Source organism: Arvicanthis niloticus, chromosome 29, assembly GCF_011762505.2.
Source record: "Arvicanthis niloticus isolate mArvNil1 chromosome 29, mArvNil1.pat.X, whole genome shotgun sequence".
NCBI lineage: Eukaryota > Metazoa > Chordata > Mammalia > Rodentia > Muridae > Arvicanthis > Arvicanthis niloticus.
Window position 1 is genome coordinate 15,536,822 of NC_133437.1, and position 26,530 is coordinate 15,563,351.

Below are 26,530 nucleotides of genomic sequence, written 5' to 3' on the forward strand. Positions count from 1 at the left end.
ATCTTTGGTCAAACTCCAGCACCACAAAAGTACAAGGTAGAAAAAAAAAATGCACCAATATATACGGGGTAACAACTGATGCTCTGTGGGGATGGACTCACAAACCACAAGGCAGTGCTCAAAACCAAACTCGTTATGGTTTCTATTTGCAGCCTCTCAAAGGAAAGGGCAGCGACCTCTCACTCAAAACTCAGATGATAAATAGTACTACCTTTGCCTTGCCCAAACGGACGATGACAAAAGCAGTTAAGAGAAACTTCTCTTCAGTCTATGCTATCATTTTGGGAACCACACTCCTGGTTAGGCATGGTGGTGCACACCACAACCATAAGCAAGCTTTCAGGAGGAAGAAGAATTGTGACAACAAAGTGTTTCAGTAGTAGTCGGGAAAATAAAAGAGGAGGCACCATGTTCCTAGGGGTCTTATTGATAAGACAGGCATCCAGAGGTAAAGGCTACGTGAACTTGGCCATCTGCCTTCAAGAGTCAAATAAAGGCGCATTTACAGAGATAGGACAGTTGCTCAGCTAGGCTGGGTCCATGCTCTGGGCCTTCAGGATGCTCCATTTTCCTAAGCTGACCATTTCTACAGTCTCTGAGAAGCAAGTGTTTCAACCGCAAAGATATACCAATAGTGTGGACCTTAGGTGTCCTGGAGAGGACACTGTCACTCCTTCCTTATACCCCGTCACAGCAGTGAGAACAGTATTACACTGACAATAGTTTAGCCTTTTGGCTATATTTAGAAATGCTTACAGATTCTTCACTATTGAGTCATCCAGTAAGCATCTGCTGATGCTTGCCTACAGATGATGATGTGAATAACAAAATTAGCCAGGTGAGCATGGTGTGTGTGTTAAAATGTCATGTAACCACCAAGCACACATCCATAATCAGTGCTTGTCACTTTGTAGGTAATCAACACTAATACCCTTTACTACTTTTTATATGTTTGAGGACCATCTGGTAGGGGGCAAATAAACAGACCCGTTATTATCCTGCAGTGTGAGGTGATGACGTGGTCTGATGGAAGATAAGAGACAGGACATGGGAGGAGCAAGAGTAGTCAGCGTGTTAGCTGAGTCTCAGGCAGACATCGAGTCATATAGAGGAGCAAAGGGAACTCAAAGCACAGTGGATTTGCATTTCAAGAAACAAAACAGATTCACAAGAAATCGAAACCAGTTGATAAAGGGGGTGCTGTCATTTCAATGGGAACTACCAAACCCTTGCTCTTCATTTCCCATTTGTGTATGTGTGTGTGTATGAATATTTAGAAAAAAATTCAAAATTAAGCAGATAAATTAATTTTTACTAACAGATGCAAAAGAAACTCTAACTTTTGTCACAAACAAGTGAACTACCTTTTGCAATAACAACCAAAAAAAGATGGGGGGTGGGGCAGGGGAGAAGACCCTTGGGCAAGAAGTTTTACAATCATTCTGTTTCTAGGTCGGATTCTCTTGGAAGGAAACAAAGAAAAACCTGGGCCTGGAATAAGAGGAAGACATTAGGACATTCTCCACACCATCAGATTGTTACCACACGAACAGCCAGGCTAAGCAGACATCAAAAGAAGGACTGGATCAGACAGCACGTAAAAAATGACTCATAACTGAAGAATGGTACATTCTTAGAAGGCCCCTGAGTTTAAGCTAGGTAAAATCAAAATTTAAAAGTACACAGAATGATCAAACAATGAATCATTTTCCATTTTTTTCTTCACAAGAAAATATTTCAATATGCCTTATTAAAAATAATTCCATATTTTAATGTGCCTAAACAAATATCAAATGAATTCTAGAATAAAAAGAACTAAAAAAAAAAAAAAAAAAAAAAAAACCAATTCTATACAAGACAGAACAAGAGGTTGGGAATACGTTTCCACATAAAACAAATGCCCTCTTTGGTTTTCTTTATCAGCCACACATGAAGGGTGGCTTAAAATTCTAAAAATAGAACCAGGAGTGCTACTTGTGTGTGTGTATGTTTTAAGAACTAAAATCACCAAGCAGAAAGGCATGCAGGAAGCACACTAATGTCATTAAAATATAATTGGACTTGCAGGAACAATCACTGTGCTGTGCTCTAAGGGGAGCTGTTGGCACGTGCAGAGCACAGAGCCAGTGTGAGCTCATCAGCCAGCCTCAGCAAGACCCACTTCCAGTTAGAAGCAGCCTTGGTTGCAACACCTCACATCCCTGATGCTGACAAGCTAGAGGACTTGTTTTGTCTCTGGAAACTCATCTCTGGTGATTAACTGCTCACAGTGAATACTGATTATATGAAAGAACAGTATTGAAGAACCAGAACGACTGTCCTGTGTCCTATACCTGCAGCCCTGGCTTATCTTTGGATCTAGAAGGTTCTAGGTAGGGGGACTGCAAACTAGAATCCAGAAAGGCATTCCCCACCACCTCCACCCTAAGTAATGAATACATCCCCCACCTTTCAGTAGAGAGCACAGTGTACAGACAAGAAATCCTCTTTAACCTCTGGACTCCAAATCAAATATAATTACAATAAAGCACATGTTTTAAGGGTTAGTAATAATCATATGGATGAATCTGCACATGAGTTTGAGAGTTAGTAAACTGTCTGGGCCCTCAGTCCTCAAGCCCCAGGTTAAAAATTTACCCCAAATTGTCAGTTCTAAGGAACTGCACCTCAGATTAAAATCTTCTCACCAGGGAGTCTCTAAGAATTTGCTCTTGTTTTAAATCGTAAGTGCTTGTTAAACTGCCAGCACTGCAAAACTGGAGACCATTAAACAATATAAAACGGCGAGTGATTAAACCCACCAAATACACACTCAAAGCAGCTTAAGCTACTTTTTAATTAAAAATAAAATATCATTGGCTAAATTCAGATGTGGTAGCTATCCAGAAGTTAGTAGTCTGCAAATGCAAAAGTCTACAAAAGCAAAGTATTGCCGAGAAAGGCATGCACAAAAAGAGACACAAGGTAAGAGGTGGACTGGACGACGCTCTGAGTCTAAGGTACCCTGAAGTTGACCTAATTTAGCCAATGCACACCCGGCGGCCCGGCCGTCTCCCCGGTGTCCCCAAGCTGCAGTATGAAGACACCATGTGGTTGCCACTAAATAAGCTTCATTAGCAGCGGACTCCAAGGAGACAAGGTGTCCACCTTCTTGGCAGAAGGAATTAGATGACAGCACAGGGAGATACTGAAGCATCTGAGACGTGTACATGGCTAACAGGGGTGTTACTGCTCTTCTTAAATACACCTTAAGGGAACCAATAAACATTTCTTGAAATAACCATAAGCTCTTGGTGAAAGAAGCCCAGGAACTTTTGAGTTAATGGCATCACTTGAGACAGAAAGAAATTTTTACTGTAAAGTGAGAAGTAAATAAACATTGCAGTTTTAAGCTGTTCCTACTTGTTTAAAGTCACGAAAGGCCAGGGGGCTTAGTCAACTTTAGGCAAGAGGCCAAAAATGTGAAGATCAGATTTAAGGCTAGGATGATATCACTCACTCTGAGGTCTGTTCTTTCTGAAGCATGAGAAGTTTTACTGGGAAAACCTTACCTCACCTACAGCCTTTTATTTTTACCTCTATTTTCTTCCCCTCTCAGGATTTTACAGATATGCTCCTTGTGTTATATGTAAATTTTATAAATTTGCTTTCTGTATTAGACGTGGTCTTACCTAAAAAGCTTGCCCTAAAGTAAAGAACCGGCACTTGGTAGCTACAAGAGTATAAGACATGATACTCATGTTTAATCACTTCTGCCGTCGCCTCCGCTGCAGGGCCCATCACTTCAGCGTCATCCAGTGGTAGCTCGGAAGTCTCCTGAGGGAAAAAAAACAGAGACTAAGCCAAACCAAGTTTGTCAATTAAAACAACAACAACACCAGAGTGCAGCTGTGGAGAGGGAAGGAAGAGAGCTTCTCCTTGCAAATGAACAGTTAAGTAAATTCAAGGCTAGGAGGTAACAAAAAGGGAGTTACCCACACAGACACATAACATTTGGGTGCTAGGTAAACAGCAAAACCGGGAAACGTTAGCATTAAGTCACTTCAGACTGTTTTAGGGGAAACAAAGCAGCTCTAGGTAGAGAAACAAGATAGGAGCTGAGGAGTGGGGTGGGGCAGGGGTGGGGGCAGGGGTGAGGGCAGGGGTGGGGGCAGCACAGAGAACTACTGCAGCAGCAACTCTGAAGTTTTCACTGTGTGATTTTTAGCAACAAGAGTTGCAAACGGTAAAACCCGTTCTAACAATTGAACAGAGGCCACGAAATGCCCCCACAGGTTCTATTGTACTTGCCCCGGGATGACTCACTGTATGCTGAGCAATCTCCAGTTCCATCTGGAATAAGTCATTTTGAAAGAGTCTGAGTTTGTTAGGTGTATTTCAGATCCCAAGTGATTCTGTTTTTGTTATTCTGTGTATCTTTGGTAGAGCTCAGCAATAAATCTTGATTTAGGGAATGGTCATCAGCACAGACTAGCAGGAAGTCAAACAAGGCTGTGTAAGCAGAGATGGCGAAAGTCATTCCACTTCCCAAGCAATCCTTCTTCACTGGCTGGTTCTTTCCTATCATGCATGGGCAACTCTTAAGAGTGTATCTTTACATTCAGAAGCAACTGACTGGGCATGTTGAATCTGGGTTGCTGGGTCCATCCTCGGGCACTTACTTATTTGGGCTGGAGAATTTGTCCTTTGAAGTTAAATTAGTAGGAAGAACGAAGCAAATGGGCTTGGCTCATTTCAGTGTCTCATTAAAACAGCAACAGTGAACAACAGAAAGAACTTCAGACGAGAGGCAGACTTTATCAATATGAAGTCAGGTTGCCTGTGGAGATAAGTAAGGAGGGGCTGCTCTCCACATTTGTATCTCTCTTCCTAACTCCCACCCCCAGTCAGTTCCCTGGGAGACACTACCGTAGATAAGTCACAATGGGAGGTATTTATACAAGAGTTGTCACCCAACATCTGTAAACATATCAATTAAATACAATGAATTAAATAATCAGCGAGAAATCATTCAACTAAATATTCCAGATACAATTAATGCAACAACAAAAGAGAGGTGTTCTTTTTCTGTTTATTTAATTCTAGCCATTTATATTCTAGCCACTTAATATTGAGATCTGTTGCAATAAATTTTTAACCAAGTTCTTTCTCTTTGGTTCGCAACTGGATTATTTCACATTTATAATTTCTTTTGTTTCCCAACATAATAAAAGAATTGCAACTTGTTATGAGTTGGATCTTAAGTGTCCCCATAGGGCCACACATTAAAGGTCTGGTTGTCATACATGGTACTATTTAGAAGTAGAACCCTTAAAAGAGGTAGGTTTTCATACATGTTTGCTGGTGATATAACTTGATACAGCTTTTTGTTGAAGATGGTTAGTATTTCTTGAATTTAAAAATATATCTACTCGCTGATACAGTCCATGGTTTCACTGTTGGAAATCTGAACCACAGAAAAACCAGAGTATGAGGACACAGAAGCTAGGATATTCATTGCAGCTGAATTTAGAAGAATATTACATAATCAACCTAAAACATTCAGCAATAAAGAAATGTTTAAAAAATGCCAGCTATGAGGTAGTCCTGCAATGGCATATGCAGGTGAGGGCATTGTCTACAGTGACCCCATAGTCCTGCAATGGCACCTAGTGAGGGCATTGTCTACAGTGACCTGATAGTCCTGCAATGGCACCTGGTGAGGGCAGTAAGGCTCAATGACACAGCAGAAGATGGCAAACTATCTGTAAATGAGAATCTGAAGGACCATATAGTATGTAGAATGGTTCAGCAGAGAGGACATGGAAGGTGGAGAAGAGGTATATACTGTAGAGTGAAAAATTATAAAGGCCATCTTATGAAATATGTGTGAATTTTTCGCCTTAGACCTTGGGTAGAAAAGCACCTGCCAGCAGGTTTGGGTCCATCTAATTAGTTACAGAGGAGGGGGAGTTACAGTACAAAGGCCTGTTAAGAACATCCCAGGAACTGACTGGCCAAGGGAAGAACTACACCCTGACCCATGGTACGGCCTACTAGTGTTCAAAAAAGGTAAAACAACCAATCCTGTGCACCCGCGCGAAAGTTCGATTTTTCCCCACCCCGCCCATATATAAGCGCTATGCCCCTGAGCCACGAGGTCAGTCCCTCTATCCCCTATGTGAGATATGGGGTTATGGGCTGGCCCAGAGCTCTGATTTAATAAACCACCTCATGTGCTTTACAGCAAGACGGTCTCTCGTGTGTCCTTTGGGTGCGTGCTATCCTGTGACTTAAGTGGACCCCTTTCTGGGGAGTCCCGGACCTTTCAATATGAGTGTACCAACAGCTCTGGAAAAGGGAGTCCCTGCTTCTTTAAAATTGTTACAAACTAAAGTAGAGAAGAGCTGCATGCTGGGACTCTCACTGCTTATGTATTAAGTTTTAATGACTGTGTATATTAGTCAACTTTCCAACAAGACAAAATAGCTGAAGAAAATAAACTTACTAAGGGGAAGAAGTTATTTGACTCCTAGCTTCAGTCCACAGTTGTGTGGCTCTGCTGCCTGTGGGGAAGAAGGGACACCATGGTAGAGTGTTCCAAACGTAATTAATACTGAGTTTTCATTGTGGCCATTTGAGGAGTTCTTAAATTTCAGTTTTTGTTTTAATTTCTGCCTTTCTTTAGCCTTAGCAAAGGCAAACATCTCCTTTTCTGTTGATTGCTAGTGTCTATTCTTCTGTGAAGTGTTTAATATTTAGTCTGCTTGAATTTTTTGTGGAATTACATCAACTCTTTTAGAGATAAATATGTATGTCTACAACCTAGAAAAATGTGTAATCTCTCTCTCTCTCTCTCTCTCTCTCTATATATATATATATATATATATATGTATATGTATATGTATATGTATATGTATATATATGCGTGTGTATATACACACGCATACACATACATAACCATTGTAGAGTGAAAAATTATAAAGGCCATTTTATGAAATATGTGTAGATTTTTCCGCCTTACAGAACTCGGAACTGAAAATAAGATTTCAGGCCTTCACATTCCAGGTGAAGGACACTTGCTGGATTACATTCCCCAAGCCTCGCCCAAGGCAGGAAGGCATTCCTGACTACAGATAAAGATGCTACCACCTAGGTGGGGCCATAGCCCTATAGCCGGAAAAAGTAAAGATAGTAATCTGAAATGGCAGAATAGGACACAATAGCATGGTGAAAACCACATTTTTGAGAAGAATGAGTGTGCAGAGTGATCTCACATGACTCTAGATCATTTGGGCTAGATTCTCTGAAATGTTCCACTGTTCTTGGTTACCCCTCCCTTGGTCTTCCCAGTGCTATGTTCAAAATTTTAAAACAACCAATCATGTGTAAGCGCGCGAAAATGCCTTCCTCCCCCCACCCCATGCTATAAAAGACCCTTTATCCCACCACACGGGGCCAAAAACCCTGCTCTTGGAGCTAAAGAGCTTGTCGTTTTTGACCGCCGGCTCCTCCCCTAATAAACCTCTGCTGATTGCATCCAGGTATGGTTTCTTGTGATTTTTGGGTGGTCGCGATTCCGGAGGCTTGAGGAAGGGTCTCCCGAGTATGGGGGTCTTCATTATGTTTTCACTGTTTTCTTGCAAACAATTTATTGATCCTTATTACAAAGATATATATATATATATATATATATATATATATATATATATATATATACACACATATATATATATATATATACACACACATATGTATATATATGGCACATTTTCTGTTTACAGCTTTTGAAAACCTCTTATATAACCCAACTTATGTTCAGTAATCATAAATATATTGATTTTTATAAAGACAAAAGTTGTTAAATTAGCATTAGATCATTAATTTATCTAAATTTCCTTTACCTATATTTCAAGATGCTTTTCTGAGACAGAGACTGGCAAGACAGCCCAGACTAGGCTCAAACTCATGATCTCATTGTCCTCATTCCTAAGCAGGAAGAGTATGCGCATGCTTGCCTGTGCTACATGTGTAGGACAAGTGTCTTCCTCTATTGTCATCACCTTATTATCTTAAGACAGGGTCTCTCTAAACCTGAGTTGTCAGTGAATCTGTGGACCTGCCTACATCTACCCCAAACGCTAAGTTTACAAGGACCCACATGCCTGGCATTCTGTGTGTGTGATAGAGTTTGGATTAGGATCCTTGCACTTGTAAGTGTGCCCACTTAGCTACTTCCCTGGCTCCCATCATTGTACAGTTCTTCAGAAACATACTGAGCCCAAGGAAATGAGTTCTTACTGTCTACAGAAAACCACAGTAATGCACTATTTGAAACCCAGCCTTACCAGAGAAGGTAAGATTTTTGAAAGGATATCCTTCAGCCTCATTCAAATTAAGAACTCAAGAATGTGTTGGGGATTGATAAAAGACACATTTCTGGTTCCACACAGATGCTATAGAGTTTAAGAAACAAGGGACAAGAGACAAACAGGCTTTGTGGAGAACCCATTCAAAGCTTCCAGCCAATCATGGTTCTCACTGGCAGCTACACGCTTTCATACACATGATAACATTGCATAGCCCCTGAGTGCACACACACACACACACACACACACACACACACACTCGTGTTCCAGTAAATGGGCATTTGAGTAAGATCAGTCTACTGTATCAGGATCAACATTCCAGTTGTCTTAGTTACCAGTTTTACAAGAACTCACCACTGGGACAAATCAGTGCATATGCCACGAAGATGGAAGAGTGGTCAGGCTAGTAACAAGAACCCAATATGTCGAATTGTTTAAGATAATTAGTGCAGTTAGTAGGTCCAAGTGCAGAGGGGGCATGACTGGTCACAAAGTAGCGGGTTTAGGGATTGCTTGACAGGTCCTTGCATGTTCATTTAACTACTCTACCAACTCTAGTGGACACTTAATCCTCCAAATAAAATTAAGAAAATTTTTTCTGACATTGTGTTACACTGTAAGAATTCAGTTAAACTTAAAAATTAACTGTCCCAGGACACATCCCGGGAGGAGCACATTCCTTAGTCAGAGGACACCTGTTAGATTAGCATTCAGAGGAAGAAGGGAGAGGCTGATTAACATTCCTCAGACCACAGGGAAGAGAACCCACCTGCGGGTGGGGAAGGCCCAGAGCATGTAGACACATTCCACAGGACGGACCAACTCTTGCCACTTACAGACAAGGGCGGTTTTTGCCACCCCATTCCCCAAAGACCAATCAGTTTAAAAGTCACACTGTTCTGCCAATCATATTGTGTTTAGTCACTGTTTCTCTAGTCCACCTCTTAAACTATATAAAAACTGCTCTTAGCTTTAGCTTGGGGTTCCTCTTGCCTGCATGTGAGGGAACCCCAGTGCACTGGTTATTATCAATAAACCTCATGTTTTTGCAGCGGAATCCCCTGTTGGTGTGTGTTTCTGCAGTGGCACGTCCCCTGGTTTGGATCTTAGAGTCCAACAGCAGTACACAGAATTAGAGAATTAACACTAAGAGGAACTTTCATCTTTGCATCTTGCCCAACACTCTCAGCTCATGTATTCAAACAAGGCCCAGAAATGCAGTTGGCGTCAAGGGAGTCAGATGCAAGGGCTGGCACTGCAGCCACAACATTTTGTTCTGCCTACAGTTTATCCTCTGAATTGAAACTTTCCCTTCTGGAAGGAGGAGGGGACCACAGAAGGATCAACGAAAAAAGAGGCTCAGGAACCTTAGCAAAGCTACATGAGTCACAAGGCTCCAGCAGTAAACAATAGCTGGAGGAGAGGCGACTCCTCCGTGGACTGCCTGCCTAGGGTAGGAAGCTCCAGAGATAAGGCATCTCTAAGAAGCCAAGGTAAAGAGAACTTTTCACCGCTTCTGTTGCCTTCATTCTGCCTACGCACCTGAAAGTAGTCCCAAACGCATGGTGTAGGACTCCGTTGTCTCCAACACAGAACTGCAGGCTCTCAGCTCTCTCTAGCTGCTCTTTAAGGACTGAAATGATGCTTGTTTGCTTCAGCTGGGGGGGGGGGTGTTGGGGGGGAAGGGCACTCAGCAGCTATAGAAAGCCACTTCTCAATTATTACTGCACTGGATTTTGGCTGATACTCAAAACATAATAGCATTTTTAGCTAAATGTTTTGCTTTTTTCATTATGCAGTGTTTTAAATATTTGGATTTACTTAATTTGATATTAAGAGTTATTAGAAAAAGAACTCACAATACATTTATTTTCCTTGAGATGCTACTAATTCATTGACCGAGAAGAAACCTATGTTCAGAAAATTATATTCATTCATGGAGCTAAAAGATTAAGTAGTTACATTAATTATAGAAACCTTGATTTTATTGAATTCAATTAACAATAAGTTGACAGTGATCTCTCATTTAGTAAATCTGATATGAATTAAGCTTAACAACTAAATCCCATTAAGTAGGGATCTTGCTGAAGACACTTCATAGATATTTTATTGAAAGCAAATCCAAATAGAACGTTGAGCTTTGGAAATGAGATCTGTATCTCTATTTATCCAACAGCGAGAAATAATTAAAGGGAGAGAAGGTGTACCCCTATCAGGAGCCATCTCTGACTGTTGCTGAGTTCCGTTCACAATGTCTCTCAAGGAAAAGACGGTCACCTTGGTTATCCTGGTCTCTTGGATTCAAACCTAATGTCGGTGGCTCAAAATTCATAGCCATGAGCCAAGGAAGGGCCAGTGGGCCAGTGCTGCTTCCAAGGCAGTCTTATGTTGCATCCATAAGTAGTCATATAGGGCATCCAATCATGTAGCAAGATACGCTACGTAATAAGCCATTTGCTGAGTGTCCTGAACCAACAGCCATGTAGTACTTGCAGGAGTTTAGATTGATGAAGCCTTTTGACAGACCCAATGAAAAGGCAGTTATTTAATAAGAAATGTTATGATTATATTTGATACAAGCTATAAAAATAATCTGTGGGACTTTAAGCCACCAGCTCTTATTTTTTTGGGTAGTTTTTTTTTTTTTTTTTTTTTTTTTTTGCTATCTTAATTACTGGAGTGGGTTTTTTTTTTTTTTTTTTTTTTTTTTCATGAACTTTGTAGCTTTTGAGCTAGTGACTATCGAAAGAACCATTGCAAATGATGTCATTTTCTTCGAAATGCATGTGTTATATCTGGCACATAAGGGGGGTGGTGTTCCATGCAAAGCAGCAGCACTGAAACCACAGGGGTCATAGATGGTCAACAGGAGGCATCTTAGCTAGGCCCCTCTTTACCAGAACTATTATCAGCAGAACTAGTGATACAAAAAGGGAAAAGGGAGTTGGACACTTTGCTTATGTTTTATATTAGCATCATCATGACCAGTGTAGGTTGGATTCTCTCCAGTACAAAATTAAACCCTTTTCTGCCGTTGTGCTGAAGGGTGAGGCAGGAGGGAGGGACTCAGAAACCTGGCAGAGTACATCTGGCAGTTTTCTGGATGTTTATAGCTATCCCAGCCATGTGGTTCTTAGTTCTTGGTTCCTTAAAGACCACACAGGAGACAGCAACCCTGTTAGTGCCTGGAGCTGGGAAGCAAGCAAAAAGGCTGAGCACAGGGTAGACTGTGGAAGGAGCTGACTGTCAGCGTTCATGCTGGAGAGCTGATCTCCTGTGATGAGAAGTACTGCTTCACAGTACCATGTATGTTAAAGGCAATCAGCCCTTTCGTCATACCATGGAGCTTACGTTCCTAGAAACAAAACCAAGAGAGCCCATGCATACCGCCTTTTAAAAAGGACAGATTCTTTTCATTTATGATTTCTGCCTATCTAAGTGTAAGAGAATTAGCAGGATGAGAAATTTAAAAGTCTGACATTCCTTATATAAATAATGACTAACTAAAAGAACTCGGAAGATTTTTCAGGTATTTTACATATCAAAAGTCAGTTAGCCGGGTTTCTTCTCAGTTGCCTTTTACATTCTACATCAGAAAGCAGCAATGTTAGGATTTGTATAACATGATGATGGCATTATGTCATTTGTTCCTTTGGTCTAGGAAGAATGTCCACAGTCACCCAGCAACTAAGACACTGAGCAAGGACACAAACCTAAGTCTTTCGGGTCCATGCCCAGGACTCTGCCTTTCCACAAAGATATCAGATTCTTGGAGAAGGTGAATGCTAAACAGATGTACTTCTGGGCTCTAAGGCTGAAATTTACCATCAGTACCTGTCAATGATGTTCTTGATGATGCTACTGTAGGTGGTAACGGACGACTCCAGAAAGCCTTTCCTCATATGTATGCAGAACATAGATTTGTTTTATTGGGTTAGAAAGTCAACTAAGCCCAGTTACCAAGTTTCACTAGCTAGTTATACACACTACTGCCTCTTCTGTCTCCTCTGAGAGGAAGCCTAATACACCTCAACTCAAATTCTCAGCTGCTGCCTCTCTCCAGCTCACTCCCCCTTCCCTTTATTCAATCCTACTCAAACCCACCATAATCCCCCCTTTCCGTGTTTATTTATCCTTTTATAATGGCCATTAATGACTTACTGTGTTATTTTTCTATCACTTACTGCATCATCTCTGTGGCTGATAACCCTAACAACAAGAGTCACTGATAGTGGGACATGGGAATAAACATTATACTCTGCATATACTCACTAATACAAGAGACTTGCATTATGAGGCATTCTATGTTCTAACTGCAGATGGAGAAAAATCGTTACCATTACCTTGTTAGACAGTCAATCAGTTTGCACTAGACTTACTTCTGGGGGAAAAGTAAGAACCAAGATTTATTGTTTCTTGTATAATATCTTCTAAAATATGAAGAATATTTTTATCTTCAGATTTTCATTCCTTGTATTGTGCTACCCTCCTACTGTTTCTTAGCTCTAGTGTCACAGACATGCAATCTTTTTTTTTTTTTTTTTAAACAGGGTCAGATAATAAGTAGTTCAGACTCAAAAGTACAGCTGCACCAACAAAGAGGTACCGACAACCCATTAAATCAAGAATGGACTCATTCTTTAAGAGTGTATACTGCTCTTACGGAGGACTCAAGTTCAGTTCCTGGCACCCATGTCAGGTACTCACAACCATTAGTTACTTCAGCTCCAAAAGAACTGGTGCCTTCTTCTGGAATCCATGGGTACCTGCACTAGCAGGTGCATGGATGCACACACATGCGCATGCACACGCACGCACACACACACACTATTAAAAACAAAATAAACCTTTGAAAATGGACTCAACTACCCGCTAGTAATACTCTATGAACAAAAATATGCAGTGGTCCATAGACATTCACTTGCCAGACGCCTTGAACCAGACCAATGACTCATTGCAATGAACATTTGCAAGTAAAACTGGGCAAAGGGGTGTAAGACACACTGTGACACAGGACAGCTTCCGAGATGTGACATGTCCTTGTTTGTTTATTTTATTTTTGTTTTTTGTTGTTATTGTTTTCTTTTGAGAGGAAGGCTGCGAGGGTGGAGGGCAGATATGAAGGGCTGGGGAGATGAGTGGGATTGTGATACGTGATGTAAAACTTACAAGGAATCAATAAAAGGTTTTAAAAAAAATGTAACAGGCAGCAGACTAACATTTGCAAGCCCCTAGGGTCTAGGAATCAGAGAAGACGGGAACAGTATTCTGCCCTGCAGTAAAGATATACAAATAATGATCCAAAGATCTCACAAATAGTGTAAAGTGATAATTTCAAGAGATGTGATTAGACAAAATGTTCCTCATCTTCAGAGTCTATATAATCTCACCTGTTCTATAAATTTGGTTGGTGAGATTGTTTTCTCCAGGTCTTCCATGTATAAACTGAGTTTTCTGTGGCAGCAGGCCTCTGTATATCATAATCAACCACCCTGCTCCAGAGATCATGTTTGTTTCGGTGACCTCACGACCTGTCCTGGCAGATGTTTAGCGTTTCGGTGACCTCACGACCTGTCCTGGCAGATGTTTAGATGTTTTTGTGCAGAAGCATTGAGTTGTCATTGCTGAGAATCACTCATCGGTCATCTGGAACCTTCCAAACTTCTTCCTAACTCTTGCTGCAGCCTACTAGATGGCCTTTGGCTACACTCTGTTTTGCTCTGGTGTCTTTCTGCTACCAGCAACAAACAATTTCCTTCTCATCTTTACACACACACACACACACACACACACACACACACACACACATATCCATGTACAAACATGCAAATGCAAGCCACTACATGGTAGCAGTGAGACATGGCACACAGGTGAACAGGTATGCCCAGGCTGCCAAGTGACAGCCAAGGGACATGGCAGGTATGAGAACAGTGCTAGCCACCAGTTGGATACCCGGGCCATAGAAAGCATATCAACAAGACCACATATTCTGCCACATGGTGGCGCTGGGACACGAATGTGTGTGAACAAGAGTGCCCTTCTGTTTGTGCAAGGTTAGTCTTCATGCTCTGGGTGTTTCTCAGTAAGTTACTAGCCAGTAATTGACACCATTACCTCTAAGTGTGATACACACATGGGATGTAGTAAGTCATTAGTAGTTCATGTTTAAAATAACAATTTCAAACTAGAGCAGGCTAATTTTGAAAACTCCACTCAGACTTTGCTTATTTATTACACATTGGTTTTGCTTATAAGATTTCTTCGCAGAAATCATTTAAAGCCCTGGGTCTGAGAAACAGCAGCTCACTAATCGAAGACATATGAACAGAGGACTGTTCTGCTGATCCCAGTGAATAGGTACATTGCACTGAGCTATGAACACGAATGATCTGGGCCTCCCCATTAATGGCTGGGACTCAGTCCATTTTTGAATGTTTTGATAAGACATGGCACCCGATTATCTGACAAATGAGTGGACACACTAACACAAATCCGTATTTAAATATTAGTAATGCAAATACAAGAGCAGTTATTGTGTTATTCTCAAAATCTCATCCCAGTGGCTTGTTTTGCAAGCACACTGGTACCCAGACCATGTTTCAGCAAAGTTAGAAGACACAACTGATCTCTGGCCTCATTTCCTTGATTCTTGTGACCTCACTCTCCTCTTCCAGCCCTCTCATCTGATCCCAACACCAAGGAGCTTGACAAAGTCATCCACAGTAAATGGCATGGCCTGAATATATTAATCCTGCCAAGAATCTTTACTTTTTAAATGAAAGTTTCCTGAACACAGATGTTTTCATAAATCACTAACCACACAGTCTGTGCAGCAGAGACTGCAGGGAGGTGGTGGGGGCTTTCCTGGAACCCTTTGGAATATGCCTTGTGTGTATCTACCAACTATGCCGAAGAGAGGTAAGCCCTGGTACTGCATAAAGGGGTATGTGGACATCACCAGTACCTTCTAACCTCTCAAAGATGACTGAACTTACTCCTGGAAGGTGCTGTGTTGGTCTTACAAGTGCTGGACCTCATGTGTCCCTGTTATCAACCCAGGACAGTACCACCTGTTCTATTTACATTGCTAATGATAAGTCAGCATTAACACAGGTTCCCAAAGAAGAAAATAAGAGAAGTTAAGCTCATAATACTGAATCAATGTCTTTTTCTGGTTCCTGATAATGGCAAAGAATTATTTGCATACTAAGAAAAATGCTAATTTTATTAAGATGCTTTCAGTTGTGGCTTTTAAACTAACTCCTAGCAGTCTAGGAGTTATACGAGTGATTTCATTTATCAGTTCTAACATCTTTGGGATCATTTGTATACACAGTTGCCATATTTATAGAAAAAAAACGCAAATCCAGAACTGACTTGTTTTCTAAATGACTTGAGAAGTTGTCATTAAGAAGCATCTGCCACTTTACTGCATTCCTATAAAGCGTTCTTGTGCCTCTATAACGGACTATTGAGCAGGCGTTTTAAAGCAGTACACACACAGCAATACATGTCATAAAAAGATAAGGAGCTATAACATAATTAATGATTTCAGTTCCTCTATAATGAATTTCACTTTAATAGGTGAAGTCCATCTTTACCATTAACATGAGAGAAGTCTGAAAATGCAAAAAGAAAGTCTCTCTAGACCAAATGCCCACCTACCCATGGAAAACTGTAGAGAATATGTAGATCAATTATTTTGTGTGTGTGTGTTAAAGGTCAAACCAAGAGAAGATTCTTTCAGTGTTAATGTGAGGCAAATATCTTAGGTCATTACGAGCTTTAAAACAATTTAAGCCTTAGCCAAGACATTAAACTGACAGTGGTCTTGAGCATGGGAAACAGAAACAGACCTCGGCAGCAGCAACAGACAGGCATTTGTAAAGGTTCACATTGATAGTCAGAAACTAGGGAGGTGTTCCTATTCCTCAACACAGGACCCTACTTTAAGGCAAAAGTTTAACACATGAAGAAAAGTGGTTAACAACTACACAAAAATCGGGGAAAAAAAAAAAAAAAACCTACATTGAAGATCCATGGTTCTGTGGGGGGCCCTGTCTTAGCATGGGTTTCTGCAAGAAGCAAACCTTGAGATGAGACTTTGAAGGGCAGTAATCTACTTGAAAGTGATTTCAGGAGCATCAGTAAAAGAATGGAACATGAAAACATGAAATAGACAGGGAATGCATTCAGTACCTTGTATGGATCACTTGCTAAGCAAAAGACACTTGTCCCTATTGGGACCTTCTGAGAGACAAAAGAATGTGCCTCAGACTTTCCTACCTGAGCTGTTAGAAGTTGGGGGTATGTATCTATTTATTAAATCTCACCACTTCCTGGTGGTGAGTTACTTTGGGGGATTAGCTCCTAAAATCACAGGTCTACTCACCCTGGAGCAGGGTTTGCTCTAGCTATGCTAAAACACCCTTGGGTAAAGCCTCAGGCACACCACCATTGAATGGTATGCATGGAACATGAAGACAGGGATGGAGACACCAAAAAATAGTATAACAGTAAGACAATAGTTCCTAGTCCCTTATTCAAAACGATGATATTAAAGTGAACTGAAAATGATAGGAAATGAACAAGAAGTAGGTTTGGATGAAGACTGATTTGCTGTCAATTCTTATCTGAGGCTTTCTAGAATATTCAGCTATTCTAGTTTGTATGAATAGAATTTCACTCAAGAAATATTAATGTTTGAGCATGGGGCATTGCCAAGACACCACTAAAAATGCAATGTACCTTTATTTTATAAAATTATGTGATTTTATAAACTAGATAATATATAATTTTATTATATTGCCTATCTAAAATTCTCCACATTCTGGGTCCCTACCAGTGCATGAAAATTGGACATGTATTTTTTGATGTCTTTTATCTCTCTTCTGAATTTGTCTTAAAAATAAATAACTATTTTAGGAAAAAGTATATTAACCCCATTGGATAAAGGGCAGCTACCACTTTAAGAAATTCGGGGAGGGGAGGAGAGCTGATAGGAGAGGAGGTGGTAAAACGGAAAGCTTTGAACTGTGGGAACATTTCCTGTGACCAAGATGACTGGAGCCTCCTCATCCCAGTCTAGCTTAGGGAACAATATTAACACTCCAATCTAAAGTGTTAGAAATCTACACTTTCAAACTCCTTCAGGAAAATATTTTCCTTTAGGAAAATAAATGTCTTATACATTAAAATTTCAATTAATTTAACTTCATGTCAGCTTCTCCATCTCAGAGGCTTCAGAAACTCAAGCCAATTATCTAAATTATTAGTTATAAATACCTATTCATTTTATAACACTTGTACATATAGTATATGCCTAAGATGATATACTAATTAGATTTTTAAATAAAAAAAAAACCCTCAAGTGTTAATATCACAACTATACAATTCAGTATGGTACCAGAATGATATAAACCATATCTCAGGTGACTGTAACCCATTGATACTGTGAAAATAGCTATTTGAACTTTGTAGATGTTCAGGTAATCACAGATGAAGACCTCAGTTTAAAAGATGGCACTTAGCCTAAATAATGAATGGTTCTAACTTGTAGAAATAAGGCACAGGCTAATCTGGGTAGGAGTCATGGAAGAAAGATCCAACATACAAGATACTGAAGCCCTAGACAACTTAGCAAATTACAGTATTTGTATGAAATGCAGTATAAAATCTGAAATAGGATTGACTACTACCTTAATAATAGAGAAGAGTACAAGAAAACAATAAATCAATATTTTCATGAATATAGACATGAAATCCTTACTAAAATTCCAGAAAACTAAATTTAATAATATATAATATTGAAAAATGACCAAATGAGATTCATCACCAGAATGCAAAGTTAGTTCAACACTCAAAATTCAATCAATTTAATTCACCAGAGTAACCAAATAAAAAAGAAAAGCCATAAATAAAGCTTTTCTATTAATGTAGAAAGAAAGCATTGAAAATTGAATCTGTGATTAAAAACTTTCATCAAACTGGGAACAAAAAAGATGTTCCTCACCGTGCTCCTCACCTGAAGTGCAGTTAAAAGTTCCATGAGAGGGTTGGGAGGGACAGCTAGGCTAAGCGGGTAGGAGAGCTAGCTATGCAAACAGGAAGACTTGAGTTCAGACCCCAGCACTCACATAAAAGCCAGGCATGGCTGCATGTGCGTGTAAGCCCAGCATTTGGGGTCAGAGTCAGGCAGACCCTGAGAACTCTTTAGCTAGCTAGCCTCACCAAAAAGGGGAGCTTCAGCTTTAGCAGGAGACCTGGTCTCAAGGGAATTGGGTGTCGAATGATGAAAGGAGACACTTGATATCTTCCTCTGGCCTCTGTATGCAAGTGTACCTCTGTGTACACATACATCTATGTAAGCAATTCACATGCATGTACATACATGCACACACATAAACACACCCCTAAGGGTTTTTTTTTTTTAGGAGAGAAAAAAAAATCCTATCAGGGACATCACTCTTACTAGTGAAACAGCAAATACTCTTCTCTAGGATCAGAGACTATACACTCTGTCCCTAATTCTTTGCAACACTGCCTGAGGGCCAGTGCAATAATAGGAGTGGAAGAGCAATGGGGGCAGGAGATAGAGGGAGGCAAGAAGGAAGTGATCAATAGAGAAAAGGAAGGAAGGAGAAAAGAAGGGAAGAAATAAGACAAGAAAGGGAAGAGGGAAGGGAGGATGTGAAGGACGGAGGGAGATGGAAAATGAAAAGGCATTTTCTATTTATTATTCATTTATTATCTATTTTCTATTTATAGAAGATATTCCAGGTACATAGAAGTCAGGTGATTCTCAAGAGTAACTATTTAAACACACAGTCATTTTGCTAGGTTCCAAAATTCGAGATTAATATACAGAAGTCAACTGTAGTTTTATGTTTACCTGTAAGTAACTAAAAGATGAACATTTCAGAAATCCCATTTAAAATAGCACCCCAACCACAAACTACTTAAGAATGGGTCTAACAAAAGACCTGTGTTGCTCTGCACTACTGCACAAAAGGTACTGTTCAGAGAATTCATTTAGGGCCCACATAATCTGAGAATATGTTATGTACTCTGAATGTCAGAAGTCTCTGCATTATTAAGACATAAAATGCTCTGAAAACTGATCTAGAAGATTCAATGCAGTTCCAAATGGAGCCTGGCAGGGCAGCAGGAGGCAATGTACACTCAACTCTACCGTTCATTATGCACAGAATTGACAACACATATATAAACCCAATGCAAGGCTAAAATCACAAATTTCTTAAACTTGAACCCGGAGGTGTGAGGGTGTGGTTCAGTAGTAGAAACTGTACCTATCATGTGGAGGTGTGAGGGTGTGGTTCAGTAGCAGAAACTGGGCCTATCATGTACAAGGTCCTAGGTTTGGACCCTCACATCATTTCACCCCCCAACACAGGAGAAACAAACCACATAAGAGACAATCTTTATGGCCTTATCATAAGCAAAAATTTCCTAGCACACAAACAGCATGACCCTTCTAAATTATAATAGATTTCCATAGAAGTAAATATTTTGTCCTTATAAAAGTAGGAAATTAAAGATAAGCCACACATGGAAGAAATATATATTTGAGAATATGTAATAACTGTCATACTTAAGGAGAAAAGACATCTACTTTCAAACATGCTAAAATTTTGGACATACACAACCTCCAAAATAAAAATGGTTAATGGACATATGATGCCACAATGGGATACCACTAAAGACTTGATTATTATCATAACATGTTTTGACAAAGATGCACAGGTGGCAATATGAGTTGCTATAGCCAGTTTTAAAATGTGGCAATTTATAAAAGTTAAATATACATCTGCGTTTAACACAATGTCCAGGGCTAGATATTTTCCCTGCACAATGAAAACACATGACTGGAGGAAGGCTGCACACTTGTGTCTATGGTGCAGTACTCATGACAGCCACATGTGGAAAGCACCAGTGTTCATCGCTGAAGGGGAAAGTGTACTCCACAATAAAGCAGAACTCTTGATATGCAATATAATGTGAGTAAATCTGTGGTTAGTTATGCTAGGTGAAAAACCAGCACACAGAATATATATTTTATCATCCCATATAAAATGCAATACAGAAGAACGGGGAGGAAAGAAGAACAAATAACAGTAGGAATGTTTGGAAAACACCGTAAGGATATTTGATATTTACCTAATATTTATGTAACACACACATACATACATACACACACACACACACACACACACACATATCTTAAATGATGTCATGTCACTTGGGCTGACAATACTTGGACCATCCAAAACCCCAATACCAAGCACAAGAAATCTCCTTTGAGTTGTTGATTAGAACATTCCAAGAGACTCCTAAACCAGTGTAGGCTATAGGTTATCTACTTTGCCCGTGGTTGCCTCTTAGAGGTGGAAGGGTAAGTACCTTTGCAGAAACATCACACACACATTAGACACAGGCCTAACAAGATTTGAGCCAGATGTGAACTGAAGGCCTCCTCTGGAGAACTAGCTTTCCTAGTAGCAGGGGTTATGTAAGCTGGCAAGAGAGGGGACGCAATCAATACCTGTACCTAGTAATGGCACCTATGAACTTAAACCATGCACAGCGTGCAAAGAGATCCCACAAGGTGCAACAGGAGAACTCACAGTTGGTGGTAACTGACAGCTACCTGACGGGACTTAGCAAAAGCAGGAAATCATGCTGGCTACTCCCAAACTAGCCAACTACCCAGAGCTACTGAGATCATGGTTTTTAGGGAGAACCTACTTCCACCACTTGACATCAGCACAATTCCTAACTGCAGTTACCCGGATTCCTACAGATAACTGTAGCTGTCGCCTCTCAACAAAGATCCTCTCTTTGTAGCAGATAGATAGAGACCATAAGCAAAGACAATTAGTTAAAATGCAGGGATCAAATGGCATGGGGTTCCTAGCCCCAATAAATAAAATTACAGCACAAATTATGCACTTAATGCTTAGGGAACATCATGGAAGAGGGGGAAGAAAGGCAAAAGAAGTAGGAAGTCAGCTGTGATAGTGTGTCTTCTAGAAACATAAGGGAAGTCACACCCATACTACCTCAACAATATGTTGCCTAACCAAGACTCAACAACAGCAACACCAACACACACCCTGACTTTGAAGAGGGATATCACATGGAGTCCCACCCTTAAACAAAGAACCACAGGCAACCAGTGCCGGCCAAGAATAGCTGAATGAGTCCTTCCAAGGATGAGTCCCCTAACTGGTTACTCAATAGCAGGTGGCCAGCCCTGAAATCACGACAACATCAACACAAGCAACATCAAACAAATTCATCAGGATGTATTTATGCATTTACTTAACACACATACACTCACCAATAATAACCAAAGCCATGAACTTGAGGGAGGAGGAAAGAGAATATTATATAATTATATTTTAATTAAAAGTAAAAAAAAAATAAATGCAAATTAATGCAAAGTAATTCCCCAAACCACAGCAGTTTTGCTGGGGGGGGTGGGGGGGTGGGGCGCTGGACTACAGAGATCCAGAGAGTCTTTAAGGAATGAGGAATAGTCAGTACAATGTTATGACTATAATGATGCTGCAGTTTGGCAGTGTATGTAAATATCAAAACATGACCACCTACCCACTCTAAGTAACAAGTCTATAGTAGATAAGCTACTTCCCAGGGAAGTTAACGAGAAAAAATAATTCTTAAAGTGTTAGGCTAAGATGCAGTACAGGATGCCATCCAGCAGTTCTAGGAATGAATGGTGTCTCAAGACTAAAGATAGAAGACATGCAGTGAATGTTTGTTAATGGTGTTTCAGATGAACAGGTACAGATCAGACCCTGGGGAATCTCAGCGATCTGAGACCAGCAGGAGTGGGGCTGATTCCTACATGTCTCTGTACCTGCTCTGGAACAGGTAACCATATACCCCACTGAGAGGACCATGGGCAGCCACGTGATGTAGCATGTAGCGCCTGGAGTCTTTCCCCATGCAAATACAGCATCATTAACATCTTAAATTCAGCCAATAGAAAACATCTACCCCCCAAATCCTATCCCCCCACCAAGGTTTATGTAGTCCTTATCCACATGGAATAAAACACCCAAGTTTTCACCAAGGCTCTGTCTTTATTGCTTTAACACTTGGGGAAGGGTTCTCTCTCCAGAAGCATTCACCTCTGGATGCTGGACCTACCTAGCAGGCTCATTTCTGAGTGGAGACAGGGTCTTTTCCTCTGCCACTGCCACTGTAGCTGGATAAGTAAGAGACCTGAGACCCTGGCTACCTGCCCTGTGCAGGATGCTCAGCCTCTGCTTCTCTTCTAAGAGCTGTAACACTCATCGTTCCCAGACGCACAGGAGTCCTGTGGAACCTATTCATTCCTGGCTCTGCGTTTCCCTCCTCAGTCTGGCATACTGAGCTGTCTACAGCCCCAGAGGGAAGTGGGTGGACAGCAGACCACAAATGGGTGCAGAAAAAAAGAGAAAGTTTTGAAAAATAGACTAGGGGCTAGGGAATGTCTCAGTAGGTAAAAAGCTCACATTCATTTGGGTCTCTGGTGTTCAAATCCCCAAAACTATGTAAATGCCAAGCACATTTGGCAACTGGTCTATAGTCATATCTTTTCAGAGGCCAACATGGGGAACTAGGAGCAAGTTGGCTGGTAGCTCTGGGCTCAATGAGAGTTCCTGCCTCAATATGTGAGGTAGAAAGTGATCAAGGAAGGCACACAAGGTCAACCTCAGGCCTCCACATGCATGTAAGTATGAGCACGTCATGTACCACATATGTGAACACTAATACACACATACTGGGGGAGAGAGAGAGAGAGAAAGAGAAAGAGAGAGAGAGAGAGAGAGAGAGAGAGAGAGAGAGAGAGAGGTACCACATACATGAACACTAATACACACATACCAGAGAGAGAGAGACAGAGACAGAGACTATTCAGGTATGCAATGAAGAAAGAAATGTAACTCATACAACTTGTGTCTGCAGTACCAGCAATTAGGAGGCCAAGGCTGCCAGTAAAAAGTCAGACTGGATTATAGAGAAAGACCCTGTCTCAAACACTTAGGAAGAAAAGGCACGCAAGCTTCTCAGCAAGGAAAAGTTTCCTTTTATTTATGTTTAGTAGACTTACTATGTTTCTGTCTCTGTCTTTCTAACTCTGTTTGTCTGTCTGTCCGTCCCTCCCTCCCTCCCTCCCTCCCTCCCTCCCCCTCTCTTGGAATTTTGTACTCTAAAATACCTAAGAACAATCCTTAAGACAAGAAGCTGGGATTGGAGAGGTGGTTTAGTGCTTAAAAGAATACACTGCTCTTGCAGAGGTTCCAAGCTGGGTTCCCAGGACCCATGTCAGACAACTCAGAACTACTTGTAGCTTCAGTTTCAGGGGATCTGTCCTCTTCTGGCCTAGGTGAGCACCTGCACTCTCCTGTAAATACCCTAACACAGACATAGTCAAAGACGAATGATTTTTCTTTTTTAACTTTAAAAAGACAAAAAGGGGGCTTATCCTGAGAAAAGGAAGAAATTTCTGAATCCAATGCATACATTTTCTGTACTTATTAATATTTTTCTCTAATATTAAGCTAATAGTAAGCTTATTTGTTGGCATCTCTGGGCATTTTGCCCAGTTTAGTTTACATCTTTTCATCTGTTCAGTCTTTTCTGGGTATTGTAATTGATACTGTAATTGATACTGTAATTGATACTGTTAAATTATACTTTAGCATCTCCTTTTCACATTTCTGCCTCCTCTAAGCAGACTCTGTGACTGAGGCTAAAAGAAGGTGTCTGACACACAATACAATTTCTGTATTGTCCAGAGATAAGTAAAGGACAGATCAAAGCCTAACCTCAAGAAGTAATTTATTAATTAGCCTGTAGTAACTGTTAGGAATTATTGCAACCAAATCAAGCATCTTAAGTCTAGAAACCATTTAAAATATGGCAGACGTCAATAAAAACGTATTAACTCTTATATGCTGGTCCACTTTCAATCATCCTTAGATGGCTTTCCCTTTTGTTCCCACTAAAACAAGTCCCTAAATTATATAGTAATGCTACTGTGTTGATACTACTTTCTACAAATGTGGCAAAAACTATTATATATACTAAATAGAATCCACAGACTATAAGGGAAATGCATTAATTAAGAAGTACCTAGCTTATTTTTTTTTTTAGCTCAACTTTTTCCTTGGCTTTAACATGGTTTAAAGCTGGGCTAGGCTCCCCAAGCCCCTTCAAAATACTCACAGGAGCAAATACGAAGACAATGTGTGGAGCAGAGACTGGAAAACTATCTGGAGACTGACCCACCTGGGGATCCATTCCAGGTGCAATTACCATATGCAAATACTGTTGTGGATGCCAGGAAGTGCATGCTGACAGGAGCTTGATATACCTGTCTCCTGAGAGGCTCTGCTAGAGCCTGACAAATACAGAGCTATGCTTACAGATCATGGGTTCCCCAATTGAGGAGTTATAGAGAAGACTGAAGGAGTTGAAGGGGCTTGAGGCCCCATGGGAAGAGTGACAACACCAACCAACCAGAGCTCCCAGGGTCTAAACAGCTAGCCTGGGAACACATATGGAGGGACCCATGGCTCCAGCTGTCCTGTCATAACTCTTGAATGAGCTACAATTAGTCTTTTGAGGTCAAATCCTTATTCTACTGACCAGCCAAGAAGACAGACACGTGTGTGTGTGTGTGTGTGTGTGTGTGTGTGTGTGTGTGTGTGTGTGTAATATCAGCAAAGACAGTAAGATTTAGATTAAGTGGCTGGATTAATAGAATCAAAGCAAAAAGAACACATAATTCTCTTTATAAGGATTCTTTGTAATCTACTCTATGTCCGTAATAAAACCTATCAGTAACCTGTTAGACCTTGTACTTCATGATGTCATTCCATCCCATTAGAGGTTAAGATCTGCCTAAGTCAAAAGCCTAACGCAAGCCTGCTGTCACAGACCTGTTAGTCTAGCTCCCGGAGGCTAAGGCAGGAGGACAGCAAGTTCAAGGCTTTTTAGAATACAGTGTAAATCAAAGCCAATAGAGGCACTTTAGTGAGACCCTGACTGAAAATAAAAAATAAAAAGGTTAGAGATATATGTCATTGATACAGCACTTGCTCAGAGTTTACAAAGCTATAGGTTCAATCCCCATGACCACACACACACACACACACACACACACACACACACACGCCTCTAAATAACAACAGCAAAACAAAAACCACATAAATCTTCTTTCTAGAATTTTGTCTTTCTTGATTAATCCTATATTTATTTTGTGAACTTTTTTTTCATGCACATCCCATAAGCTCTGACTCCACCCCCAGGCCCCTCAGTTTCATTAATGGTACTTGAACAGATCATGGTCTTGTGAAAAGATTTCCTGATACCTCACCATAATCCATTGATGACTCTAATCTCCTACATAAAATAATGAATGAATTATCAGAAGGGTAGCTACTCAATATGTAATTGCAATGAATCAAACATCTTTAGAAACATTAGGCAATGTCTAAATCTTGTCAACATCACTCTTTTAACCCCAGCTTACAGATCAGTTAGAGGAAACTGTTGATGGGTGTCTATTTGGCATACTGATAAATGAATAATAGCCTGTGAATTTTTAAAACCCAGGCTACAAAACAGATCTTCATAGATTAAGCAGTGTCCTCTAACCACCCAATGATTCAAATGCTTTTATTTCCGAAATGTGATTTTTGTTCTTAGCTCTTTCTTCCTACCAAACATTAAGTCTATTGTTAAAATAATTTGATCTTTTAAAGAAAATCAGAATAATAAATACAAGCCCATAATCCTTATTCTTTGTTCTTAAATATTCATAAATAAAATTATAGCCTTCCATCCTACCAGACAAATTAACATATACACAAATGTTATAATTGTAGAGTAAAAAATTATAAAAATCAATTTTATAAAATATATATAGGCTTTTCTCTAAGCCTCACTTTAAAGGGCATGGAAAATTTTCTCTGAAGCAAGCTAAAAATGTGGACTGGCCAGTTTTAGGAACCGGAAGAGAGGAACTGCACCCTGCCCCCACGACCGGTACAGCCTGCTGATGTTCAAAAAAGTAAAACAACCAATCGTGCACGAAAGTTCCCCTTTTCCCCACCCCATGCACATAAAAACCCTAGACCCCTGAGCCG

General features: G+C 40.4%; 1 protein-coding gene across 5 annotated transcripts in view; it reads right to left on the reverse strand.

Moving 5' to 3' along the window:
- The window catches only part of Atg10 (autophagy related 10), a 252,326-nt gene that overhangs the window by 86,715 nt on the left and 139,081 nt on the right, over positions 1 to 26,530 (reverse strand). For all 5 annotated transcript variants that reach the window (XM_076927126.1, XM_076927123.1, XM_076927122.1 and 2 more), the window contains one exon: positions 3,672 to 3,816. In XM_076927126.1, the coding sequence (XP_076783241.1) occupies positions 3,672 to 3,816 (145 nt within the window). The remainder of the gene's footprint in view (positions 1 to 3,671; positions 3,817 to 26,530) is intronic.